The sequence below is a fragment of the Opisthorchis viverrini genome, assembly GCF_000715545.1.
Source record: "Opisthorchis viverrini unplaced genomic scaffold opera_v5_623, whole genome shotgun sequence".
Classification (NCBI taxonomy): Eukaryota; Metazoa; Platyhelminthes; class Trematoda; order Opisthorchiida; family Opisthorchiidae; genus Opisthorchis; species Opisthorchis viverrini.
The window spans coordinates 24,049-50,641 of record NW_008752292.1 but is presented as its reverse complement, the minus strand read 5'-3'; the positions used below and the strand labels follow the sequence as shown (position 1 = coordinate 50,641).

Sequence of the window (26,593 nt, the reverse complement as noted above, 5' to 3'; positions counted from 1 at the left end):
GAGATGTTTTTCTGACATGGCAGATTACTTATATTTCGCTGGTGTTGTTAGAGGGTATTCAAAATGTAATAGAGACCTCATACCAGTAGTGAAGTCAGTTTAAGCCAAAAAGTGAAGAAACATTGAATGACAGTACACTGAAGTAATGAGCTCAAATCTCCCTAAAGTTGCATCCGGTGCGCACTGCTGGTAATTCGCAAAAGAAATGAGACAGCTGCATGTCGACAGTCGGGTAATCAGTATAGAATGAGTTCACTTGCTAAATGAAATCTCCATCAAAGTCTCAAAGTCTCGACAAACTGTCATCATCGTTTAAAGGTGACAGGCAAATAAACTTCCTACTTCATCCACAAAAACTTTACCTGTATTTTGGCAACTTGGACACTGGAAATACTACATCAACTTACGTACGCTTATAAATCCAGCCATTGCTGGATACAGGTCGCCATGTATAGTATTCGTTGACAGGCTAATTGATTCTGTAAGCAGTCCTTCAGTTACTTGCACTGTAAAATCTACACAAAGATTAGGGTTCAGAAGTAAACACATTAGTGTGGCGCTTGCTTGAAGAACAAGTACCAAGATCGTCATTTTGTGTCGGCTCATAGAAGAATGACAGATTTCGTGTTTGTCTCGTTCAAGGCAAGTTGAAGCTCAGGGGAAACCGGAGACGTTTGCATGGTTCCGGAGCCGCAGGAAACAGGTATTGTTGTGGCAGATGGCGTGAGTTCAGCAGACACGTGGATGTGAATGCTCCTTCCAGAATATTAAATAGATGAATTTGGGTTCAATGCACCCACAGGGTGTTGAAGTAACTACCCAAGAGGGTAGGTCAAGAGTAATAATCCAGCTCGGGTACTGCCTGGAATTCGAAACCTATAGAAGAAGTATGCAAAGGGAGGGAGAACAATTGAAACATAACAGTATGTTCTGACGGGCACCTAATGTAATATAACTTTTGCATGAAGTAAAATGGAAAACTGTTGTCAGGGAACAAGCTGGGATGAGCCAACAACCATTATCTGCGAAAGCCCAAAAAATGTAGGCGGCGGGGCGCATGCACAAGGAAAATGAGAACAAGAGTCCGGTCGCAGATCACCCAAAAATACGTCGGCAACAATAGGTGGTGACGCATAGATCACATCACGCTTGAGCAGTCTTACAAGGTTTCAACAGTCAATGACGAAACTATCATGTGATACGGTTAAAATTACTAGACCCATTTATGAGTATGGTGTGCAAAATGTACACATTGCAAAAGTAAATAGAAAAGATGCCAGTTTGCTAATAAAACCGTTCATAGTGGTAAGTAGCAGTGCACAACATGTGAAGTACGAAAGAGTGAAAGAAGGCAAGATTAATCGATGCTTTGTTCTGCACAGTCAACTAAGACATATACCGGTAAACTACCACTTCCCCTGCAGCCGACAGTTTATGGGTTCGCTGTGTCGAGAGTATCTCTAAAATATCGATGGGTTCTAGTGCTAAAGCTCTCCGAGAAATGCATTAGAAATTCATATTCCAGACTCTTTGCCAAGCATTTCTTCGGCTCATGCAGGGGTGAATTGTTTTCCGTTTTTAGTCCTATGCAGGGGTCCTATATCGGCCACCGGATTTCTTCCGAGATCAGCCCATCAGCGCGTTAACTCAAGTTTCTGGCTAAGAAAACGATACTCGAGCTCTTCGAGCGCAGCACTGTACAAAATGTTTCATTGATATTGGACGCGAAATAGTTGTTCCGTTTTTTCGTAGATGTATTCGGTCGGTGTGTAATCAAGAACAACATATTCAGCATTTGGTGTACATGTGAAAATTTACTTTGCATTGTCCTAATTGTTTGATTGCAATAGATGTCTAGGAGTAGCATTTCGGCGAGTTGACAAATACGAACAGTCACCGGAGACAAAGCCGTTGAGTAACGCAGCTTCAAATGCGAACGGCTTGATTTAAATCATTGATCTGATTGCCTATAATGGTAGTAAAACAAAACACCAGGTAACATTATACCCGTTGAAGATGGGACAAAAAGCTTCCTTGCTATTCCGACTCCAAAGAAAGACTACTGAAGTGGATACCTCGAATTGAGAAAAGCTTCTTGCTCCATTGACAGTTGGCTAAGTTTGAGGGTGGTAAGGCTAGTCAGAAAACCTCCCTATACTTTCTAACGAAGGGCTTCTTGAATTTTCCGCTGTAAAGAAAGTTTTCTCAGCTACCGATAAACTGGTTTTCACATTTGGCTCGGGCGGTAAACTGGAGAAAACTAGTAAATTTGCATCCATGACTGAATCCTTGAACGTCCCTTTCTGTGGGTTATTTCTTAGAATTTTGGCATGACTCACATTTCCTCGGCTTCAGTTGAGAGCTATCTAGCCATATTAACCAAGTCAAATTATGGTAGTTCTTTACAATTTAATGGATAATCGTGAATAGTCCCCGTGACACGTAAGAGGTGCCTAATTGAAAGGCCAACCTGCTTTTTCCATGCCTGGGGCTTATTCGAGGTCCTTCAGTCAACGATGATCGTGGGCTGAACGTAAGAGCTCGCTCGGGTGTGCAAGAATTCAAATGTGGCCAAGGTTTTATGGGACATTTGCTGGCAAGTGATCAACAGAGATCATCACCCTCGCCACATCAGCGCAAATGATTTACCAAAAGGGATACACAAATTATGAGCTGAAATTTGCAAGCGACTAGGTTTCTGGAATATCACATGCACAAGCATAATTTTTCACTTGCGAAGGTTTGTCGGTTCCGCTTTTCCGCAACACAAACGTGCAGTTTCTACGTGATTTAATGTATATGCAAATGCTGTTTAAGTAGTATATTTCTCTGCAGAACTTGGTCAAAAGAAAATCCAATTCTGGAAGTCAAACATATATATATATATATACTGGAATGTCCAAAGTTCGCTCATAAATTTGTTACTATTTGGAAGCTGAAGGTCTAGTCTACGAGGCGCACCAGGCCATCCCATTTGCTGCTCCTCAAAGTTTGCCTAAGTGTAAAGCACATTTAAGAATCCTGCAATCTTCGAAACCGAACAAGTAACTGCCGTGGTTGGTTTAGTTATTAGTGCACTATTAGACGTTCCGAAAACAGTTGCGAAAGTCTCCTTTTAAAACTTCATTCGCTCATTGCGAATCGGATTATCTATACTTCAACGTCGGGAAAACCACTCCATGGTTCCACTGTTCCGACGTTAATTCTAGTGACAACGTTTATTTTGGGACGTGATGCATAGGCCTAGGAAAGCGTTTTCATTTTGCTTGAATATACGTTCGAGTTAGTCAGGTGTCACCTTAACGAAATGTGCGATTTGTGTGGCCTGATAGACAGCGGCCAAACGGCCGCGTAGAATACTGCGACACGATGGTCACACAAGTGGTCTCCTCGTGTTTGTAACTCAACAGATATACTTGGTCTTGAATCTCATTCACTCCTTAATTTAAGCAGGTTAGATTTCTGGTTTCCCCCAGCTTGTATAAGCGGCATTTTGCAAAATTAAGTGTAAACCGTTGTTGTGGAATGCCGGTGCTTTTATCCACATGTTTCATGCGCAGCCTTGACCGGCTAATCATGACCTAATTTTGAGACTGTTTTGTTTGAAACTGTTTCTGGAATGCAATGGATCCGGCTAATTAACACACGGACGAAATTCATTAGGAAACACGACCACTGGTAAATGACAAGATGTTGTTAATGAGTGTGGTTGCTACTTATAATTTGTTTATGACGTCCGGGATCAACCTCAATCCGGTCACTTTGGTGAGAGTTAATTCCGAGTTTTGCATGAAATTCCACTTCATAAAAGTCTAGTTTCCAGGTCCTTAAGAAAGCAGTATAAGATGAAATTTCGTTTCAACCAGTTTCACCAAACATCCCTGCCGAGTCACAGTCAAGCAGTTTTTTTAGTGATACGTGAGGAAACGTTTTCAACACCAGCATTATGTTTCACGTGTTTGCTCAGCTTATTGTTATCGGAAGAATCAAGCATCTAAGTATAATTCAGCTTAATCGTCAAATGTACTTGGGACTGAAGACATCCGAAGAATGTCCAGAAACGTCTTATATGTGTGTACTGATTTACAGATGAGTAGGTGGCAGAAACCTCTAAACAAATCGGGGCAAGCATTTTTAAGGAATATCTTCGTCATACCGTCAGGAGTCTGGATCAATTACTCAGATTTGGAGGATCTTTCAGACAGTACGTGACAGTCAGCTGTTGGACAGGTGCTGGAAATAAAACCAATGCCAAGGAGACTGTGAGTGTATGCAAGCTGAGACGAAATAACGTCCATCACAGCGTTTTTGGAGAATTGATGTGTCGAGTAAATTTTTGATGTTTTTGAAATTTTGAGGAAGAGTACCCCAAAACACAATCTCCTTCCATATGAAGTTCCATCATTCCACTCTGAAAAGAGTTCTGCTGAGGTTGGCGTTATAAAAAAATTCGTCCCTTGCTCTTCATATACTACATAAAGAAGGTGATAGTTTGTTGTCGTTGGGTAGCACATTCTATCGTAATATACTATGTGCCCTGAGCACCGGAAAACCTATAATAGCTGCGTTAAGCTTACACAATAATCGGCCGGAACTAAATGTGACTTGCAGTTTGGACACATCATTGGAAGTAATATTTGTTCTTGCACCCTTTCGATGCATACATTCCATGCATATATCATCATCATCATCAAACTGGTTTAAATTTGCGACTTTTATCAGACGTAGTCTAGATCGAAATGTAAAACAGTCTCGCTTATTATACACGGTAGAGGCGGCCAGACTTCATTATCGGTCTTGTACATGGCACCGATTGGTGCATCGCCTGCAAAGGTGGGAAGGCATGTTATTGGTTGCCTTTTGCAAGTCACTTCATAAAACCGTGAACCACCTAACATTCTCCCCGCCCACATTCATTCTGCGTGACCACACCGCATGTTGACCCGGCCACCGCAGTAATAGTATTGGTTGAAAAGGTGATGAAACAATCAGAAACCATACTGAGTTTCATGCACGCATGATTGCGCAATCGTGTGAATGTAACCAAGTGGCATTGGCCCTAACGACCTCCTGTGGTATTTGCAACCAACATTGGTTGTTTAATGGCAAATACATCGGTAAGCAACCGTCCCTCATTCGGTTTACAAGATACTTTCGTACGGTTGAATACACATGGTTGGTTAGGTCTCTAGGAAACTTTCTTTTGAAGACTTGCTAATGCTAACTAGGAAGTGACCTGGCGAGTTCTGCGGGGTGTGACCTTTAATAGCACTACACTGTTTCTGAACGCAAAAGTACAATTAGAGGCAATGGGAGCTACTACGGTCAAAACAGCAGACGAGACACCTGAATGCCAGGCAACGAGATTGTCCAAGACAAGTGTATTTTTCTCCCTTTAAGACTTTCTCTAGACAATATGTGACGATCAAAAAAGTTTGCGTAGCATGCTTGCGTTCGCTGTCGCTGAGATATGCGTGCTCTGTCAAGCGCCTCGAGCGTGCGAGTGCCGAACAATATAATAGAGGTTCTCCTCACTTGAACTGTTCACTGCGGCTGAGCGAACCATACAAATCACCATCGTGAAGCCACTGCGGTGGGTATAGTGTCAGAGGCGTTTGGTAAACAACAAGTGGTAGGTAGGTGGATGAATATATATATATATATATATATATATAATGGGCGCACTGTATTGAGTTTACTGTNTATATAATGGGCGTACTGTATTGAGTTTACTGTCCTATTGCACAAGAACAGCTTCAATACTTGAAAAAATAATCTTTTAAAACAAGCCGACGCCTGACTTAACCGCTGATTAGTCTTGTGTGTATTCATGCTACATATCCATTGTGGTATGTACCCGGTGGTAGCCTACACGAGCTTGCGCGTGTTCCACAGAGCGCACTTCGTGTGAGCCTTCGTTGCACATAACTTACTCTCCAGCCCAGACTGAATGCATAACATGCAGTTACTTTCATTCCTCCTGAGTCGTCAAAACAACAATGGTTTTGGATAATTGCATATAACCAGATCATGATGCTGTGGGCTCAACCATGAAACTGTTTTGGCAATAGACTGGGCTAATACAGGTGTTGCTATTTAAGTGGCTGGTTTCCTATCTAAGGTCGTTTTGCCTAATGTCATTAAAATGCTCTTGAACTGTTTAGAAACACTGGGCGAAGAGCTTACTGTAAACATATAAAATGATTTAAGTGCCTAAATGAGTTTTGGCTCGCATGAGCAAGACTGCACTGGTTTATGATGGATCATCTTACAGAAGTGTACTCCTACCAGTGGGACTGGTGTCTGTATATGACTTAATTTGACAAAAATACAATAAGTTTAATGGTTTTTTAAACAACAAAGCATGAAAGTTTGCCTCTTGGGCTTTCAAACGGCGGTACCTCTAGCAAAACGGTCTGTGTGGTCGGCTTTCTTCTGATGATCGGATATGCAAAGGGCGTGTGGGGGGTTGGAGTGAAGGGGCCTTTTCTGTTCTTCAGCTGAAGACTTGCGAATAATTTCTTTAATACTATCGGATTGCTAACACTTGGTGATGAGCTTAACTCGATAAGGCTTTGTTCTCAGTGAATAACTCTCCTGGTTGAATTCTTTACCCAATACTCTCGGGCGCAGATTTAACTCGATTATCAGCGAAATATCAGTGTATTATTTGACGTATTAATACACTAACCTTTTCCAATGAATACGTGCCAGGAATATCTGGTGTTTTGTGTTTTTATGGAGCAGTTATCTATGAATCTCCAAGCTTACGTATGATAACCATGTGTAGGAACACACAACTTATGAAGCTGCACGATTATTTCTCAACGTGTGCGCTTTGGTAGATCTAATGGCAAAAAGTCATTTTTTATTCTAATAGATTTCCTACCAAACGGGACAATAAATATTCCGCGCCATCTGCCGCAAATCTTCACCAACCTCGTAGATAGGCGAGTTGCGAATTCTAGGAGCCATGGATGTATTCATAGTTTCCCACCTCAGTGAATGATACCAAGGCGTGTTTGGGCAGTGAAACGGACCAACCTCCTCTGAAACACATGAAGATGAAGAGCGGAAAAAAGGCGGTCTCTTCCCAAAACCATAGAAAACAAAAACTTCGCGCTAATTCTGTTCTGTAATCCGATTTGCACATTCAAACGCATATAGCGCATTTAAAATAAACTGATGAGTGTTCACAATACCATTCGAGTTGTATCAGCTCAGTAGATACGGATTAGGGCGAAGTCATTCGTGTTGTCCAGTGGTCCACCTTGACAGGCTATTGTCAAGCTCCAAAGCAGTGCAAACCTTAAAAAATGTTTATATAGTATTCGAAAACAGCACAGTATCGCTCAAGGCCCTACAACTAAATTTCCACGAAAGTTAACGATATCTCGCCGGGCTGCACATTAGGCCTCATCGGCGGTCATGAAGCGGAGTTATTTTTCTAAAAAATACATTTACTCTTACTTCTGCAACCAAATATGTCCGGTCTGAAGGCGCACCAGTTAAGTCTCGAATGTTCTCTATTTATGAGTGAATATCTCCAGAATTTTGCAGCTTTTTTACACCTTATACCAAAGAATTAATCTCTCTTTGAATGGTTGGAATCCTGCTCAAAAAGAATTATCTTCAATTGATGTGCCGTTCAAGCTGGTATGTCACCAAATGTCGGTAGTTCACCTTTGTTCTCCAGTTACTTGTGAAACCTTATAACTTTTATTGCTACTTGTTTTGGGGTAATGAGGTTGAATTATAAGAAGTCCTTCAGTGTAAACACAATAGCAAACGTTTTCAGAACCCCTATTACAAATTTTCATCCTTGATGGTGTAAGACCTTATTTCCTTAGGGCTATCGACTCAGATATAATAAGAAAGTGTCTGTGATAGAGGAAAGCTAACGAAAACAATAAAAACCAAAGATCCAATTGCACTTCTTGAATGCCAATAAAAACATTAATTCTAAGACGCTTCCACACGAAGAAGAGCTCTACGACGCCCGTTCCGAAGCTTGTAAACTCCGCATTCTGCTAAAACATTTGCCTGCATGCTATCAGGAGAGATAATCCTGGTGTACACAATAAGACATCGAAAGCCACAACTGCTGTTTATTGAACTAGATATTTTACCTCGTGGTCCAAGAAATGCGGAAAAAATCGCACTACACAAAGCTCTGGGTGTAAGCGGGTTAAGGATGTTCTCTAAAAGACGTTATCGGGTTTCCAGTTATGTGGTGTGTATAATGCAAGTAGTTATATGGTATGACTCCTATAGAACATAGCGCGGACAGGAACTAATCTAGATATAAAAAATTAAAGATCCGACTGGATGTAAAATCAAAACAGTGTATATTCTTCCCGTGTTGGTTGTTCTTTTCTGTATCAACAGATGAAAAATTTGTGGTAGGTCTGTTAGGACAGTATCCTACATTCTTGAGGCGACTCGGGGTTTTATGCACTCTTGGTATCTGGTGACTAATTTAGCATGTTTGCGTGGATTCCTACTTAATCGGTGTTCAGTTTGGATTATTCGTTAGCAGTCCGTACACCAAAATCTGGTCCGTTATTGGTCAAAGGTATACTTAGTAGGGCTTCACATCTGATTACCAGTCTTTTATATACACATACCATATCATTTCACAAATCGCCATGTATTGGTTCACTGGGTGTGAAAGGCAATAAGCAGACCGCGTCACGCAGTGCTAGTTATTTAAGAGAGTGAGGCTTAAGATTAGTAACTAAGTAAGGTTCAGTTGGGCGATCGTTCAAAATCATGATTTTAAACTTGAAATTAAACTTACGAACTTCAAGGAAATAACCTAGTTAAGATAACATCAATTCTAAGGGGGTGCTGTATGTTCGGTTTTTCAGGACTGGCGCAAACTGGTGGTAGTTGAACTCTGCGTTGCACGACATTTGGACAATGAACCGGTGTTGCAGCTGCGTTCGTGAGCAGAAGAAGGGATTTATGCACAACTAATAGGTTACCTGAACTGCGATTTTTTACTATTACGCGAATGACTGCGCCGCTGTTGGCCTGCATCAGGTGCATGATATTCGTACACACGCAGTTGCGATAAGTTCATGTAACTGAATAAAATATGGTTGATATCTAGCAAAATTTTGACTGAGTGGTTCACAATATAAGTGAATTTTTGGCCTTAAGAAGGCACAAGAACTCCACACGACAGAACGTCACATACATTTATCTGTGGCAGATTCTGGTACGTTTTTATTTTCCTAGATAGCTGGCCCGTTACGTAGGTTTTTTTCTAGTAAACTAAGTTTAGCGCGAAGTCAAGAATATATCAGTCGATTAGTTAACACTACACTACACGTTTTCAAGTGGTATATGAATTGTTCATATCTTCTGGCTCATGGGGTCTTCAGAAGAGCACAATAATACTGTATACGTTTCATCCAGAACTCATTCCTTTGGGCTTCGAGCACGTTCCGTTGCAATTGATACTAGGGACAACACCAAGCTACTTTCCGAAAAAGTGATAAATGTATTGAATGTGTAGAACGTGTGATTAGGCAAAAAGACTACTGTCCAAATTGCTCCACCGTTTTGTAACATAAGCTGTGACTTGCGAGTTGTGTCGAAATTTCACGCATGTAAGCCTCAAACTGGTTCACTACACTGTCAGAAGTGTTAAAAATTGAAACTGTGGATCTAGATAAAGTTTTCCTGTTGCCAAACCCTCGTAGATATCTCCCGAGCAATGATGCAATTTTTAATCCAGACATTTTCTTGTGCTCTAAAATGAGTTAGGTTTTAACACTTGGAAAAACAAATGTTTTCAGTTAAAAGCATGATTCCATTCCTGGTATCTAGCCTGGTTTATGGCGTCTGTAGGGCCTAAGGATCCAAAACTGTATTTTATCTAAAAGTGGGATTTAAACCTGCAGTTACTAAAATTATATAGAGGTTCGTAGGATACCTGAACTAAAAGTTGCTTGAAATATCTTTCCGGCTTGTTTTTTATTGTTTTAGAAACCGTTCCTTCTGCTCTTAGTGAACGATCTAAGACTGTATTTTTGGCTTTGTTTTAAGCTAAGGAAATTCTGAATGAATTTTAATGAAGTTGTAGCTGAAATCTGAGGCGGGAAACCTCACAGTAAGTTCTTTTTTGAGGCTTACCTTAGCATCTGCGCGGATGAGCATTTTAGCGACGCTACTGAATTTGGTTTCAAGCATGATTCCTGTCCAAACTAGCCGTTGACCGGACAAGGCGATCCAACTACCGGTATTTCTCAAACCAATCGATGCCGCTTATTTATATTAACAACGTAGAAAGTTTACATTGTGTCCTAGCGGCAGCGTTTCATACATTCATCTCGTTCACAACGCATTCGAAAATAAACTGCGGACAGGTTTAATCGACCTCGGTGTCTGTAAGTACTGAGTTTCACTTATTCTCTTAAACTGGGTTAAAAGTAACGTTACCTCACCGAATTATTCAACCATCTTATCCGAAAGTTTTAATAAATGGATCAGGTAACAAACACATTCGCCAAGGCCCTTTCACAAATTCAACCAACTACCATGTCAGTGGCTCTGTAGCGACCATCATAATCCCTTTTCACATAAAATCTGTTTCGAGACAGCAAGTGATTCGAGTGCGGACCGGGCAAAATCAATTGACTATGCCCGCAAAATGTCTTCAATGGTACTAATTTCGAGAGCCTCAAATAGAAAATATATAGGTAAATACCTGTATTTCGGACAGGGAATGGGAGTTTTTGATCCATAAGATGCATGAATTAAATCAGCCTCAAAAACTGTCAGTGGTAGGCAAGGTAATTCTCAGTCAGTCATACAGAAAACCAAATTGTGACAACTTTCAAAATATAGCAACCCGCCAGTTCACATTGTTACGTAAATTGTGGTCGAAAAGGGTTGCTATTTCACCCCAAACTATTGCACATTGCGAGACAAGTAGGAAATAGTGAGGATGCAGTCTAATGTTGCAGTTCAGCGAGAACCTTGTGGTCTGGATATGAACCATGTATTAAGCGCGCCCACTTTGGATGTACAGAGAGAGTCTTCCTGTCGACTTTGAAATTTTTGGCCAACAGAGTGCTTGTGTTCACTAATTTTCTGGAAAAAATCATGCGTCGAACACCTAATAGAATATGGTCTCTCCGACAACCAGCAAATACGGGATAAGCATGTTGATATTATAGCTGCTGAAGGACGGCGTTCTGGAAACGTTTTCAGTTTCTAAACGGCCGTGCATTCTGCTCCTGTCATATGTTTGCCACTTTTGGCCGTTTGGTGCACAGCTAACGGATCGATTAGATCGATTGGCTGAAACGAATAAAAAAGCTCTACTGCGATTTCTGGATTGTTTTTTGCACCAACTTATGTTTGATCAACTAAAGTGACATCGTTTCAGCTGCCACATAATTACTCACTACATCTGGTGGCGTTCATTCTCATCACATACAAGATAAAATACTAGGTTAATGTACGTTTTCGCGCTATGACCGTTACCAATATAACATTCGGCTTCATCGTCCAATACCGCTAGTTTAGCAGTGGCCTCTCGGCCAGCGTTGAGGTAACCCAAAATTATCTGCTTAAACGACCCGTTGTGTTGTTTTCAAAAATATGTAGCATGATCGTTGGGTTAACACATACGTCTCTGGGACAGTTATCTACCTAAATCTGTCAAACCTTCTAAGGCGTACGGAAGAATCACGACAAGACTTAATTTTCAATAACTCTTTGTGTGATACAAAGTATGGCTTGGGCATCATTTGGACCATCTAACACCTCAGGATCCAGTGGTTAGCCAGTGGGCTCGTTAGATGCACTGAGTATTGCGGGGTGGCTTGCTGCAGTTAGGATTCTAGCTTATTTAGAAAGGTTACCAGGGTGTATGATTTCTGCTACGTATGGTTACTTTAATTGATCGCTTAGGGGCATCTTATCCAATGGTATATGGCTTGAGGTTTTTTCAGTGATAGATAATCATTTCTTTTGAAGAACGACCGAGAAGTGAGCTATAATCTTGTCTTAAATTGAATGTAGGGTATATCTGTTCCATGTTTCAGTCAAAAAAGCCGAAGTTTTATTAGCATGCAAGGCATTCTGCTAATGAACATGATTCTGCGGAGAATGATCCGTTCAAAAAAGGCTGCGTAAACTGTTAGATTCTTAGGCACGTGGTATTCATCTGTTAAATCTTGGAAAGATTGCCTGTGAAGACCATATTCATACAAACCGCTAAAGAAGCAGAACATCAATGGTCATGCGCTTGTCAAATCTGACAGATTTAAGCAAAATGTTTCGGATGTCAAAAGACTTAGGTACAGGCCACACACCTGGTTAGCTCACCAAGTTCTAAATCGGGTTTGTGGTGTAGCAATACCGTAATCAATAAAGTGACAAAAGGACATAAGTATGAGTAGCATTCAGTGTAAATAAAGGTTTCAAACCCTATCTAATCGTTAGATATTGAACCCATGACCCTTATAGCTGGGGTTAAAGTGTAGCTGTAAAGACTACAAAGGCCGTAAAGCCTAAAATCTCAAAATTTGTTGAACAATTGGATTGAAACTCGCAGTGACGAAGTAAATGGTCGGCTAAATAAAAATGGTCATATATTTGTAGGCTTTTGAATTTGGGCTAGCATATGGGAAGGTTTATACATTCAACATGCTTCAATTAAAGCATGTTTTTCTTTCAAAAAATGAATATTTTCTTGATTTATTTTGCTCGGGGTGATAGCACGATGGCATAATCAGCATCGTCCATATTCAACATCTTTCAGGTTTTTCTTATTTAGAAAATGATTTCGTTCCCCGCCAACGAGCACTAAATTGTATTGCTGCCCATCCAATAGAATTTTCTCTCCAGCACCCACCTGGTCATCTGCGACCTGCAGTGTAATCATTTTGTTCCAAAACGTCAAACATTGCAGTCAAAGGGCGTAAGCCAAAACATGCTGGGAGTTTTTCGGGTTGTGCAAAATCAGGCATATCCCTGAAGAATTTGGCTTGAGAAGCTCAAAAGCGTTCACTCAATCCACATTTGTGAATTTTCTCTGTCAACGGACTTCAAACCCCCAGGATTTTAGAGGACGACTGAAGATTACAATTAGCATATAAAAAATTTGGAGGAAGCAATTTCTATCATATATTGGGATATAATGCCCTAAGAGTCTAAACGGTTTACCTGGAAAATATCCCACTCTACTACATCTACGAAATCATCAGACAGTGCTGAATGCGAATGAAAATAATGTTTGTTTGATTGTACCGGATAACTTGAGCTTACGCATATGCAGTCTTTGGGCTCAGTTGCCTATATATGAGAGGTTCTCTTCGAAGCGACCACAATATTTCTGTGTATTATACCTTTCAAAAATCTTTGGTAATAGTCTGGAACTATGAAGGCCTGATGCAAGTACTGACATTGTTAGCTATTATTAAGCAAAAATGCTCCGGAAATGAGTCGGTGTCAAGCACGTGCCCGTAACATGGTATGTCCAGAAGTAACGCCATATCCTAGAAGGAAAGGAGAACTCGAGTTGCGGATGGCCCGCCATTTCTCAACTATGATATACAGTGGATAAACTAACACTCACATGGTGGGTGCTTGTGTTAGGACTTGGTCGTGCCAAGATGATCAGTGACACGTAAGTAAAAGACTTCCGGAAAGTGAATACTGACCCTTTATCGATCATCCAAATATGCTTCTCCCTGAAACATTTGTCCGACTTAATAATTCCCAGAACCCGCTGTAACTATCACACCTGACATTTTCTAACGGGATTGCCTGTAACCCAATAGTGCGCAAATTATTCCTGTCTGTTATTTGGGTTAGATTCTGTGCTGTTTATGCTAATACAAGTGGACAACTTTTGCTGTTCAATGAGAAATTCAACTGAGAGTGTGCACTGAGACGCTTCCACCATGGTGCACAGTACATCCCGAACAACTCGGATGCCATCTGCAAGCTTGGACACATCTTAAGTGCTTTAAAACGAATGAACAAGCTGAAGATCTGTGTGCCTATTTCCCAAATAGAGTCAGGTTTGGTTCAGCTTTAGAAAGAGCAACGTCGTTAAAGGTGGCAAAACGGAACCGAGTTTTCTTCACTTAAAGCCACTACCATTTTAGTTTGTCTTTTGGGCGATGTCACTGACTGGTAACAGTCGTTCGGTTTACAAAGATAACCTTGGCAATTTTTAATTGAAAGTTGAGCTGGCGTTGCTGATGAGGGTTGTAGCACAAAGATCGGAAACGTTAGGAGAAACCTTCTAGATGCCACGACCGAAGAAAGGGAATCATTTTAGCTGTTGCAACTTAAGATTTGATTCCTAATTCTAGCGTACAAGTCAGTAAAGAGGCATGGCTCAGGTAGAGCTGTTTATCCAAAGGCCTTGTGAGGCAGTAAATATTCCTCATTTATCGAGGATCCTGCTAAATGTGTTTGGCGGCTAAAGATATGTAAAAATTTCGCAGTGATTCTAGACCATATGACACAGGTTGGTCTTCTTAACAAAAAGAAATGTTCATCGAAACCATTGGCTGAAACATCCCACGCAATTACCTTTCTAGAACAAACCTAACCCAAATTCATGAACTATAAATTGATAACTTGACTTCTATTGGCAAGCAGTTTTTTATGTGGAGATGTATAGTGAAGACAAGATTAAATCATGTTTCAACCCAACTGGAAAATTTGCTAGAGTTCTCAAGCAAAAGTTTGGTGAATTCACTGACAAACGTCTCTAACCATCCCTCCATCGAGAGAGGGCTGCATTTTGCATTTTATGATCCTTATGTTCATTAGCCTTCTTGGCATTATTGAACCATGAATAGAAAAACAGCGATAGGTAACGAAATGTGGTTTTAAAAAAGGGTACTAGCTCGCATAATTCTGTAGATTAACACACGCTTCCCGTACGTGTTTTATTTATGTATCTACCTATTTGTTCCTTTGTCTCAGAGATTCAGAAAATACGAATATCTTATATTGCCTGTTCAGAGGAAACGGCTCTAGGGTCAGACACGAACTACCGATATCTAATTCACTTGAGTCCATAGCCTTTTATGCATGCATTCAGATTACGGAAAATCATACTTCTTTGGCATTTTATTGGTTTACTTATCGCATTTTTGAATAGGGAGACTAACCAAACCTCGAGCTGCTTGTTTTCTCAGCCACGAAAGATCCCGAGTGTATCAATCTAAGGTTGGGTAGAATCCCTGGTAGTGTTGATTCTGACTTAAGTATCACTTCAAAGCCATCAACGGAGGGCTTTGCTGTAAATACATGCAAGTTCTGACAATAGAATGAGGCGTAAAACATTAATTATGCCGAGTATCATACCTACGCACTGTAATTATCCTTCTGGTAACTTGTTTAACATAGTGCGTGCAACTGAAGTCAATAGACCTAATACCGAGCAAGGATGTGCACAACCCATTTCAAACACTTATCGTCTTCTATACTGACGTTCCGTAGTTTGCGTAGTCATTGACTTGCATTATTGACCGTGTATTCCGATCCGGAGATTAAGTGTTTTATTCTTCTCCATAAGTCTTTTGCTAATTTATAAGATGGGGTTTCCGGAAGTGAAACGATTGGTCTAAGTGGAGTTCCTTCTTTGTGCACCTTTGGTAGTCCGTAGAATTGTACAATGTTGGTATCATCGGCTTTCATTTTCTAACGTTCCTGTCTGGTTACCTCGTGTGTTGCTTGCAGTTTCTTGAGCGTCGTGTTGATTCGATTGATGATGTTTGAAGTTGGGTCATGATCGATTGGTTTGTAGGTTGTGGTGTCATTCAGCAGTTGTTTGGCCTTTTCAATGTAATCTGGCTTGTCCATTATCACCGTGATGCATCCTTTGTCCGCCGGTAGTATTACGGTTGTTTCATCCTTTTGTAGATTTGTGAGTGCGTCTCGTTCTTTTTTGGAAATCAGTTGCATGTCTCTATTCTGTGTGATCGCCGGTACGACTGTCTGTCGGATCTGTTGTTGAACCTCCTCGGACATTTCGCTTGTTTTCAGGGCATGTTCTGAGCTGGCTAGGTAATCTTTGTAAGATGCGTCTTCGACAATGAAGATGAGTCCCCTCTCAAGAAAAACAATGTGATATACTAACTCAACTGCAACGGCTGTAAAACATTCTACGTCAGACACACTGGGAGGAGAGTGTGCATACGAATAAAGGAACACAACGCGGCCGTCAAGAGGCACGACCCGCTGTCCCTGATATCCATACACGAGGACCAAGAAGGCCACAATTTCAATCTGGAAAATACAAACATTTCGGCTTACGGAGACACGAGACGCGGAAGCGAGTTTCTGGAAGCATGGTACCCCACGGCAGATTCGATCAACTGGTGCATCGAACTGGATCCAATTTACGCACACCTACGTGCAAAAGACCATCAGCTCAACCGAAACACTCACGGAGGATCGAATACTGGATTCACAAACAAAGAAACAAGGAAAACCTTGGGGACAAATCAATAAAGGTCACAAGCCGGGACTCAAAAGGACAAATGTCACTCCAGCATTGACCAGATTACGACGACAGGGGATGCCAAGCTCAAAGGTCACGTGGACGTCGGCAAATGGGAGACAGAACAACGAAGCAACCAGTGGAACCGCCCGACCGAACAACCGACCGCGATCAAAGGTCATCTCCTGCTAGCAGCACGTATATTAACGCGCGTGTAAGACTACTCAACGCACAACCACTAATCCACCGCTACGCACCACTACGCTCCTTAATAACGATGAAGTCACCTCGATTGGTGACGAAACGTTTGCAATCAAATTGCCCAGCTCAGCGAGCAAGCCAACCTCAGCGAGCAGCCAACGAACACCATCTACGCTACCTGAGCTACCGACATTTTCCTCGATATGAAATGTAATTTATTTTGTTGCGATTTTTCTCTAGATAGCATGAACAGTTCACACCTTCCTTCAGTTCTCGACACCCATGCATGAAGCCCCTTTGGTATCTAAATATCTTGTGTTTAAATTTTTGTAAAGTCAGAAAGGTCTTTCCTTATCCTTCCAGATAAATGGAACTAAAGGTGTTATCTGCGCATCTCTTCAGTTGGATTCTGGTAGGACCGTTATTTGTCGTTCATATAAAAGCGGGTGAGTCTCTGCAGCAGTTCTACGAAGGCTATTGATTCAGTTGCATCACTAGACTTTTGCTTGAGTCCTTGAATCAAATTAACACCAAAGTTTGTAAGCTAAAACTATGAACGCTGCTTCTCAGTTCCCTCAAAAATATACGGTCCTTCAAATGACTGAGAATATACATTGAAAGCAACCAACTTCCTCGTCGTGTGAGCTGAATTCTGTTGTTTTTCATTTTGCTTTATAAAAAAAACTGAAAAAAATACAAACTTGAATAATCACTGAACTGCGAGCAGATGGATGTACACATGCGGTACACTGTTGCCCTGCACTGTATTGTCTCTGTCATGGATACATAATATACAACATAATTTTGCATGTACATACTTTCCAAGATCTAAAACCTTAGATTCATCTTTAAAGTTCTTGGAATTCATTGTTATCAACCTCTGTAGTTATGTTGCACTACTTTTACCATGGCGTTCGCGAGCGTGGAGGTGTAAATGTTGCTTTGCTCCACTAAGTCAACCAGACCCCGACAGGATCATGACCTACCCGGAATTTTTAAGCTGCAAACATATGTCTGCATCACACGCAAACACATCAAATTTACCTATTAAACATGTAACGACATTCCTGAATGCTCCACAAATAATGATTGAATTAGGGTTACCGTTAGTTTGAAAGGTGGTGATGTATATCATTTCAATGTGATGTTCGCACTTTCGATTTATGGCGTAATAACCATTAGGTTTCATTTCAACAGCGTCTTAGTTATTCGCTGTTTACACCGAGGGCCACAATGAATAATAGCGTTAGGGTTGTTCAAGAAGCTTCAAAAGTACTTAGAACTTGTCACAGCAACACTATCTTGCCAGACTGCTGAGTAAACAACGGAAGTGTGTTTTGCTCATTTCTTCAAAGGATGGTATCAAAACTTGTGGTTACAAATGCACAATATTTACTACCAAGGAAATGACAATTTGATAAAACACCCAAGACGTTTAACTGCAACATGTTCGTCGTGCAGTCCCCTATATCGTTGAAGGTGCGCAAAAAAAGCATGTTATGCACATTAATAGGTGATTCATGGACGCTGAGCGCCTACTTGCTTTTTGTTTTGGCTTGATTGTATGTGCTCAGTGATTCCTGTTTGCCAATGAATGCAAGGATTACTTGTAACTGATCTGGGTTTGGCCTAAAAGTTGGCAATTTCGGATAATATTGCTATCAGTTTTATCGGTAGATTTTTGAAGTTTTTGTTTTTCATTAGGCTGACCGTAGATCTCAGCGGATGTGATAATAGAACTAAGGGATTTTTGAAAATTTGTCAAGTATAAACACAGAACATTTCATTTTATTAAATTTCATTTTTATTACTACTATATTGGTTAAACCAAGTTGCTGCTGCAGAGTTTTCATAATTTTACTCTGGAGTGGGCACCAAAAAGATAACGAAGCTAAATGGCGAAGTGCACTGGTCTACTCTGCCGTCCAAAAAGGGTTGTACGGAATCCCTGGTTTTATGCCCCGATTGTTGCTTTGACACGGTCGGCTCATTGAGTATCTTCTAATCAATTTTTTTGTCATTTGTCTCTGTGTTTTTTAACAAAAGTTTTATATGGCTTTGACATCAAATGGCATTCTTCTACTTAGTTTTGGGATGAGTGCCATTTAGGCATTCTCGAAAACCAAGCGAAATCAACCACGATTTCAAGCCGGCAGCAGTAGAGCTGAGAGTGCAGCACACAAGTCAAAAGTAGCATTCGACCCTTTAATAGGTCACGTATGCATCGGTCATGGTAGTGTTTCAACTAAATGTCCCACTTATATCAAGTTGCGCCTTCAACAGATTCCATTTTAAACACAGATTTGTGGCTTTCCAACAAAGTTGTGATTCCCGGTAACGCTATTACCTTTTTCAGGTTAATTTAACTCAAAAACTGCATCTCAATTTCACTTAAAATATGTCTTGGTATAAAACTAAGGGTCTCTTGGGAGGATTGTTGGGATGATTTGAGGTCTGACCAACGCCATTTTATACAAAATTAAGTTTACCAAAACGGCTCACAGCCTCAGTGCGCACAATCCATCGCGTTTCTTGAGCGATGGTTGTTCAACCGTAAATATGATTGATGCACGCGTTCTCTGCAAATACAGCTCACGAAATGAGATTAAATGTGAGGTGTAAGTTGGTTTGTAAAAAAGCCAAATCACTGCTAAGGGTTTGGGTTCGTAAGTAATCACTTGTGAAGGGCTTGTGTTCCTGACAGGGTATAAATAAAGGATACACGAAAAATGAGCGAAGTCAGAACAAACAAAGCTGATCCGTTTATTGGCTTGCAGAAAAATGTACTGCGTGTGGATGATCCCCTGAGGCGATCAGACACCACTGCTGGCTGACAACTTGTTTGCCATATCCTACTTTTTAAGGAAAACCGGCGCTACCGCTTTTGTCACACTCTGTGACATGCTCTTTGTTTTGCCGAAGCAGGGTCTGACGATGTTTACATTGGTCTGCCTGCTTACCTGGTTTGCACCTCTCCATTGGTCTTATTAACTGGACAGCAAGCGGCGCCTTTTGACTGACTGGCTGATCAGCGTCATCATCTACCGTGAAGGGTGCGTGCGCATTTTGTGTGAGACCACAGCACACGCGTATTATTACTTGAAAAGAGCGACTAGAAAGTTGCGAACAGGAAAAGCTAAACGAAATGTACACTCATTTATAAATCAATTCGGTTTTCACGGGAGACTCAAGTGAGTCGCTTATGATGTTCTTCAACTGAATGTGCTGCATAAAGTTCGCCTCATGTTTCAGTCGGTACGATATTTGAGATATCGCAGAATACTTTCATAAATGAAACTGCCCACGAGATTGCTGAAAACTCTCCGACCTTTAGAATAGTTTCATTGAAAAAAGATTAAGTCTTCGCGCACTAACGCTGTAATCCATTTGGCTCTTCATCTGGTATCAAAGAACCTCCATGTCGTCCCTAAGACATCTGAAAGGCCGCATGGAGACACTTTTTTTCTGGAGAGGAGCGTATTAATGTCAGCAAGACAGGAATTTGCGATTCAGTGCAGCCTTACTTGAGAAGAGTATAACTATTTCGTTTCACCCTTTAGTGAGCCGAACTCGATTCGTGAAGCACAGCTAAATGAGCCGGCTGATCATCGGTGATTGCTGCTAAAACGTGAAGTAGACCCGACTGTCTTGTTTTGTGACCAAACTTTATGTGAAAGAGCGCCCTTTTAGATACTTGCTTGATGATGATATCCTAGTTGAGCTCGCTGTATTTTACATCTGGTTTACTTAGCCACAGATTACGCGAGATACTAAGTTTGCATCCGAACCATAGACATTTAATATTAAAAGTAAATTTTCGACAATTCTGAGACTGACAAATAAAGTGAGTGCTCCACAGCTAGAGGATCGGAAGTGAACCCATGCGGGGTGTGTGCCATGAGACATTTTTCTACAGTCTCGTGCTGAAAGCGTAGAGACGGTAAGGACCGAAAGTCGGGGGATTTTACCGAAAGAGAACGTTGGGTGTCCAGAAAGAGTGTTTTAACCACTCCCCGAATCACAGTAAACACTCAGGGCCAACACATCCAGTTACTCTGAGCTCCTCTGAACTTAATCCTTGAAGACTGGGGGGAACTCAATCGGATACGGCGGCCGAGTGGTGTATTCTTGAGCTGTATTCACCCATATAGGACACCATGAAACAGTGCAAAAAGATGGAAAATAAACGATCGACTAAGATCTTGATGCAAATAGGTGGATTTTGATGAACTGGTTTTTAAATGAACGGTTATAATGTGATTCTTAGCTTTTAAACATAGATTGTCTTCATTTGCAGGACGAACTCTTCATTAGATTCCCAAAACCACCTCACACTACCACCATTCCTGGAACTAACATGTGTTATCTATGGATGGGACAAGCGGAAACTTCTTCTAGTGAGACTCATAATTTATACGTATCTCTTTATCACATTCCAGCTGAATGGTCGTATGCGGACACGTCCAAGTGGCCTAAAGATTATCCTTCTTGTTCGGGATATTACCAGTCTCCGATTGATTTAACTTACAAGGACTCGGTTTATGCCCCGCAACTCGGTCAGATCACGATAACTAATTTATCAAAAGTCGAACAAACGACCTATAAAGTGACTAACAATGGTCACACTGGTAAGTCATCCGTGCCCAACGATTATTACCTGGCCGCTGTAGTCCTGATTAAAAAAACACCACAGGGCATGCGGTGTTTAAGTGGTATGTGAAACACTTCTCTGAAACCAAATTTTTCCAATCTGTTTACGACGCCAAAATTGTTTTGATACGGTCAGCTTCTAACCGAAATTCGGAACGTTGAGTTGGATTTTTGTGCTGTGTCGAGATGAATCGATAAACTGCATAGTCGTTCGTACAGGACGTTAGAGTGTATAAACTGACTATGTTTATTTCACCAAGGGGTTATGTTACGTTGTAACAAACAATTGGCATCCGGTCCTATTGAATCCGATCACTTCGGGGGATTGTAACAATCTCCGACCACACAATGTTTAGATATCGAATTACTTGTAACGTGACACCGGTGGACATGCTACACACGGTAAGGGAGGCCTAAAATAAAAAACAATTGACTAAAGACTAATCCAGTTCTATAAAAGATCACTGTTTAATGCACTTCTTTCTCCGTACTCTCAAGTTCTTTTTCTTAGATTGTCACATCGTAAGCTGTCGTCCAGTAAGTCAGAAAATGCGCAAATTAGCTCACAGCTGATGATTATACGTTAATGCATGCAGCACTCACTATTGTTACTGTTTGCGATGAGTAGACACGAGTGCCGGATATCTGAACGGAAAAAACAGTGCTCCGCGGCTTTCATGTCTAAGGTGGGTTCTGTGCTGTCTCGCCAACATATTGTGGTACCTCACCCCACCCTAACAAAACCATCTGGATTGCCAATTCGGCAAATAGAGCCGAACCAGAGTTGTGGCTGCCCTAAAATAGGACTGGTCAAATATCGGTCAAAATTTCGGTTAGAGGATTCATGAAGTAATTCAAAGACTTCTTCAGAATACGTGGTCGGAAGGTATAAGCCAACTTTTATATGATGAGAAAATAGGATGGGGTTGTATCACACGCTTTGGTGAATGTGTTGCAAAGAAATTTGCGTTACCATTGATTTAAGTGTTGAAATTTATTTTTGGTAAGATGGTTCGTTTTTCGATAGATCTTATTTCACTGGTTATTTGAGTGACCTGGCAATGTGAATGAGTGGCGAACTTTGCATATTAGTCCTTCATTGACAAACAAATCACCGATAAAAACAGTTTTTTTTCATAAAAAACGGCGATTGTACTTCTTTTGGACCTGCCGTTTCCTGCCGTTTAAAGAGGAGTCCCAGCGTTTAGAACTTTGACGTATCTCCACACTTTGTTTGCGGTTACCAAAATGACCTTATGTGAACTCCGTAGAGATTTTCATAAAAACGAGGCTTGTCCTTCTTTTGGACCTGCCGTTTCCTGCCGTTTAAAGAGGAGTCCCAGCGTTTAGAACTTTGACGTATCTCCACACTTTGTTTGCGGTTACCAAAATGACCTTATGTGAACTCCGTAGAGACCTATTTATTTTAGGGTTGTGATGGACGGTGAATGTAATGGGCTAGCGACTGATTCACCTAATCTGATGTGGCTTTTCAAAACTAACAACTCTCGAGTCTAACGAACTGGACCCTGAAACGTCTGTATAGATTGAGGACACAGGAAAAAGTGCACACTTACCTGATGTATAGTACTGCCATACAGTACAGCTGTTGGGTTTTACAAGGATTGCGACCATATCAAATACAAACCGGCGTTCATGGTTAGCCTTTGGTAAATCGGACGGCGTGATTTTTGGTGTCGACGGTAATTAGGCTGGCCTACATGAACAACCACCCCACCTTTTATCACACTGAGCAGGAAGTCTTAACTCCTGGATCGCTTGTTACCACGCCTGTTGGTTATGCGGGGACTCGCGGTATATCCTCTGGTTGCCCTCATTTACTTAGTCCCACCGTTTTTATTAAACTTTCAATGTATTACATGGAGCAGCCGGCAGCTTTGAATCCATACAAACAGTTTGGATTATCGGGTGTATAAATTCTTCCACGCATTGTCAGTTTGTGATCATGCTTCCAACATAGAGCACTTTTGGGTCATATGAAACGTCTATTGTTTCTGATGTTAAATGAGTACTTCGTCACCTCAGACAAGCCGTTAATCCTAAGACCTATTTCAAAGTCAGCATCAGAGCATGTTTGGTCAACAGATTGTCGTCTCTTTAAAGTATCTCAGAGCAGCTACTCAGGAAAATGGGTTTGTCCCTATTGGATAAGCAGAATGTGATAACATGAATTTGCTTCCCACTAACTTTGGTGGTTTGGTTAGAAACCTTACTGCCATCTTCAAAATATGTTTTCGGTAACTCACAAAAAGAAATAGTGATTCAAGTGGAACCCAATGACGAATTTTTGCCACTCCGCCACATTTTGCGCGACAATGAAGTCAAAATATTTTATTAGGATGCAGATCTATTTTTTTGTTTGCCAGTGGAATATCCAAGTGTCTGTGTGAATTAGCACATCTAAATTACATTGCTGAATTCCGTCCATCTTGATGCCTGATACCATGATGCACCGACGATTTTAGATGCGGGACAGTGTACCGGGAAATTACAACTCGGTGGTGTCAGAGAATTCACAAACTTGAATCTCACGATTGGTGTAATCTAATATTTGTGCGCCTCTTTGACATTCTACTTGTGCAAAAGCAATATTCCTCGGAGCCAACCCAGATTACAAGCAATAGAAAATCATGAAGTAGTAAGCCAGCATCCATTCAGAGTATCCCTTCGTGTCTGAGTTCATGGGTTTGTGAGCGCAATCGGATTAGAGAATGTTCCAGACGTGTAGAATTTCCGGTTCGAGTAACTGCACTCTGCTTGTATGGCAAATGGTAATGTCAGTATGCATAGTTTAACTGCGACTTTTTTTGTCGGAAACATGAAAATAAAAATAAAATAAAAAATCACACAGGTCCATGGTCCTTGGGGAGGATACTTTTATGTAGTACCAGTATGTCGCAGGGATTTTCCCCGATCTTCCGCAGATTTCATCCCTCAGTTCATGCGACACATTCGGTTTGCCAAGTCACAACTAGAAGGTAGTTTAACTGGACTTTTTTGTCGGAAACATGAAAATAAAAATAAAATAAAAAATCACACAGGTCCATGGTCCTTGGGGAGGATACTTTTATGTAGTACCAGTATGTCGCAGGGATTTTCCCCGATCTTCCGCAGATTTCATCCCTCAGTTCATGCGACACATTCGGTTTGCCAAGTCACAACTAGAAGGTATTTATGAAGCTTACTGCAAAACAGGTTACTTGAGCATTTTTATCCATTTATCATTTACAGTAGAGGTATCGTTCAACGAAAAGCAGTGGAAAATATCTCTCGGTTCTGACGAAGACCCCTATTACCCGATTCAAATGCATTTCCATTGGGGTGGGCCTACCCGTGAAGGCTCTGAACACTTGATTGGTGATCTGCGTCACGCGATGGAAGTAAGTTTTTAGCCGCGGTTATGATTATAGTGCGATGTGCACAGAACCTACAGGTTAGGTGCTTCCAACCAACACACTGCAAAGTCAGCGCGAGGTAATATTCAGAGTTCATGTTACCATAATTTGCTGAAACCCGATTTGGCGGGCAAAAAGTGATTGCAAGTGACTGACCTAAGCACTGAGATTAATGCCAGGCCTGGCGTAATTTCGGGTGGAACAACAGTAAAACTGAAACATTGACTTAATAGGTTGGTCCTCGCCTAAACCTTTATAGGCTGCTAAGTAGTCGCAATGTGTCGATGGTCACTGACCACATTCACAGCACTGAAATGTCTTCCTGTTGTTAAGAAGAGTTGGCATTTAAAGTACTGGTCGATAAATTCTGTTTGCTTAGTTTCTATATGTTTCTTACGAATACTTGCCGAACCAGTCTTTATGAATTAAATTGTTTATGAGTCTTTTATAATGCGCAGGAGTTTTTGAATTTAATTCTTTGAATAGTGGGAAGCCAGTTTTTGGTGTCAACGGGCTGCAGCGTGATAGCAATTTTCATTCAATTACGTAAGCATATCAATTCAGTTTCATGCTTGCAAGATATGTTGAGCATTTTTTGGATTTCTTAAAGTAGGCTCATAGTCTATTGCATTTGAAATTGAAATGCAGGGTTGCAGTGGTTGGGGGGTCATTTATTCGAGTAATCCGGCCATTCTAAAAAAACAATTGCGCATGCACGGCCGTCTCACACTGCCTGTGGCAATGTCTATATCACACCAACTGACTTTTTATGGAGTATAACACCACAGTTTTACACTCCGAAAGTGAAGTAAAAGAATCTAAATATCGGGAGCGTGTAGAGTCCATAATTTGAACGCATCAGCACGCTCGGGTTTCCACAAATGTTTTCCAGTCATAATTTGGGCGATAGTATCTATATTGCATCTGTCTCTCTAGTTTTCCAATTCGTGAAACAATGGGGTCTACCCTAATCACACTAGATATCAAATCAGTTTGATATTCCGCAATCCCTCTGGATATTTATATTAAGTAATGCAAATACATTGTGCGAATGATTCATGAATCAGACGTTCATTTCCTGTAGACTCACATCGTTTGCTACAACGGGCGACTCTACAAATCTAAAGAAGAAGCTACTTCCAGTCCAAATGGTTTGGCTGTTGTTGGAATTCTGCACGAAGAGGATAAACTTGCACAAACAGAGCAGACTGAGTTTGGCAAAATGGGTGAATTTGAGACTGCATTGGCGAGTATAACAACAACTAAAGAGTCAAAAAATATTGCTGCATTCGATTTGGCCGGCCTTCTGGGTCAGGTTGACACAACACAGTACTTTCGTTACCAAGGTTCTCTGACTACGCCACCATGCACTCAAAATGTGATGTGGACAGTTTTCACGACGTTTGTCCCCGTTACACCAGCGCAGGTGAGCAGATCTGACTGTTAACTACCTTAAAGACCACAACACACTTGTGTTGTGAGGATTTTTGTCGGTAAATACCCAGTAATACTGTGTAATATTTTTGGATTGGATCAGATATTCGGTGAGCATTATATAGAAGATGAGCCCTATTGAAAATGGTTAAAGGTCGTTAAGACCATCCGTATGTGTCGCATTTTGCGTAAGATCTGTTTTCTTTTGAGCTTTTGAAATAGGATCGAGGATGACGGATTCATTCTGGCACTCCAGCTAGAACGTTCCAACTTGTAAAAAAACAAGTACTGTAAACTCAGCCCTAATTTAACTTTGCACAGCTGCACTCAAATCTAATGTGTGTTAGTTTTTAGGACTAAGTTTAGATTTACGCAACGCTACTGACCATCAGAATGGATTGAACAT

The 26,593-nt window shown here is 41.0% G+C and overlaps 1 protein-coding gene across 1 annotated transcript in view; it reads left to right on the top strand.

Moving 5' to 3' along the window:
* Window positions 1-5,004: 5,004 nt before the first annotated feature.
* Window positions 5,005-26,593, top strand: part of T265_11881 (hypothetical protein) — a gene marked incomplete at both ends in the record, with an annotated part of 25,910 nt that continues 4,321 nt past the window's right edge. The window contains 5 exons of the mRNA XM_009178690.1: window positions 5,005-5,117; window positions 17,051-17,133; window positions 21,127-21,315; window positions 24,590-24,738; window positions 25,838-26,179. Of these exons, the coding sequence (XP_009176954.1) occupies window positions 17,055-17,133; window positions 21,127-21,315; window positions 24,590-24,738; window positions 25,838-26,179 (759 nt within the window). The remainder of the gene's footprint in view (window positions 5,118-17,050; window positions 17,134-21,126; window positions 21,316-24,589; window positions 24,739-25,837; window positions 26,180-26,593) is intronic.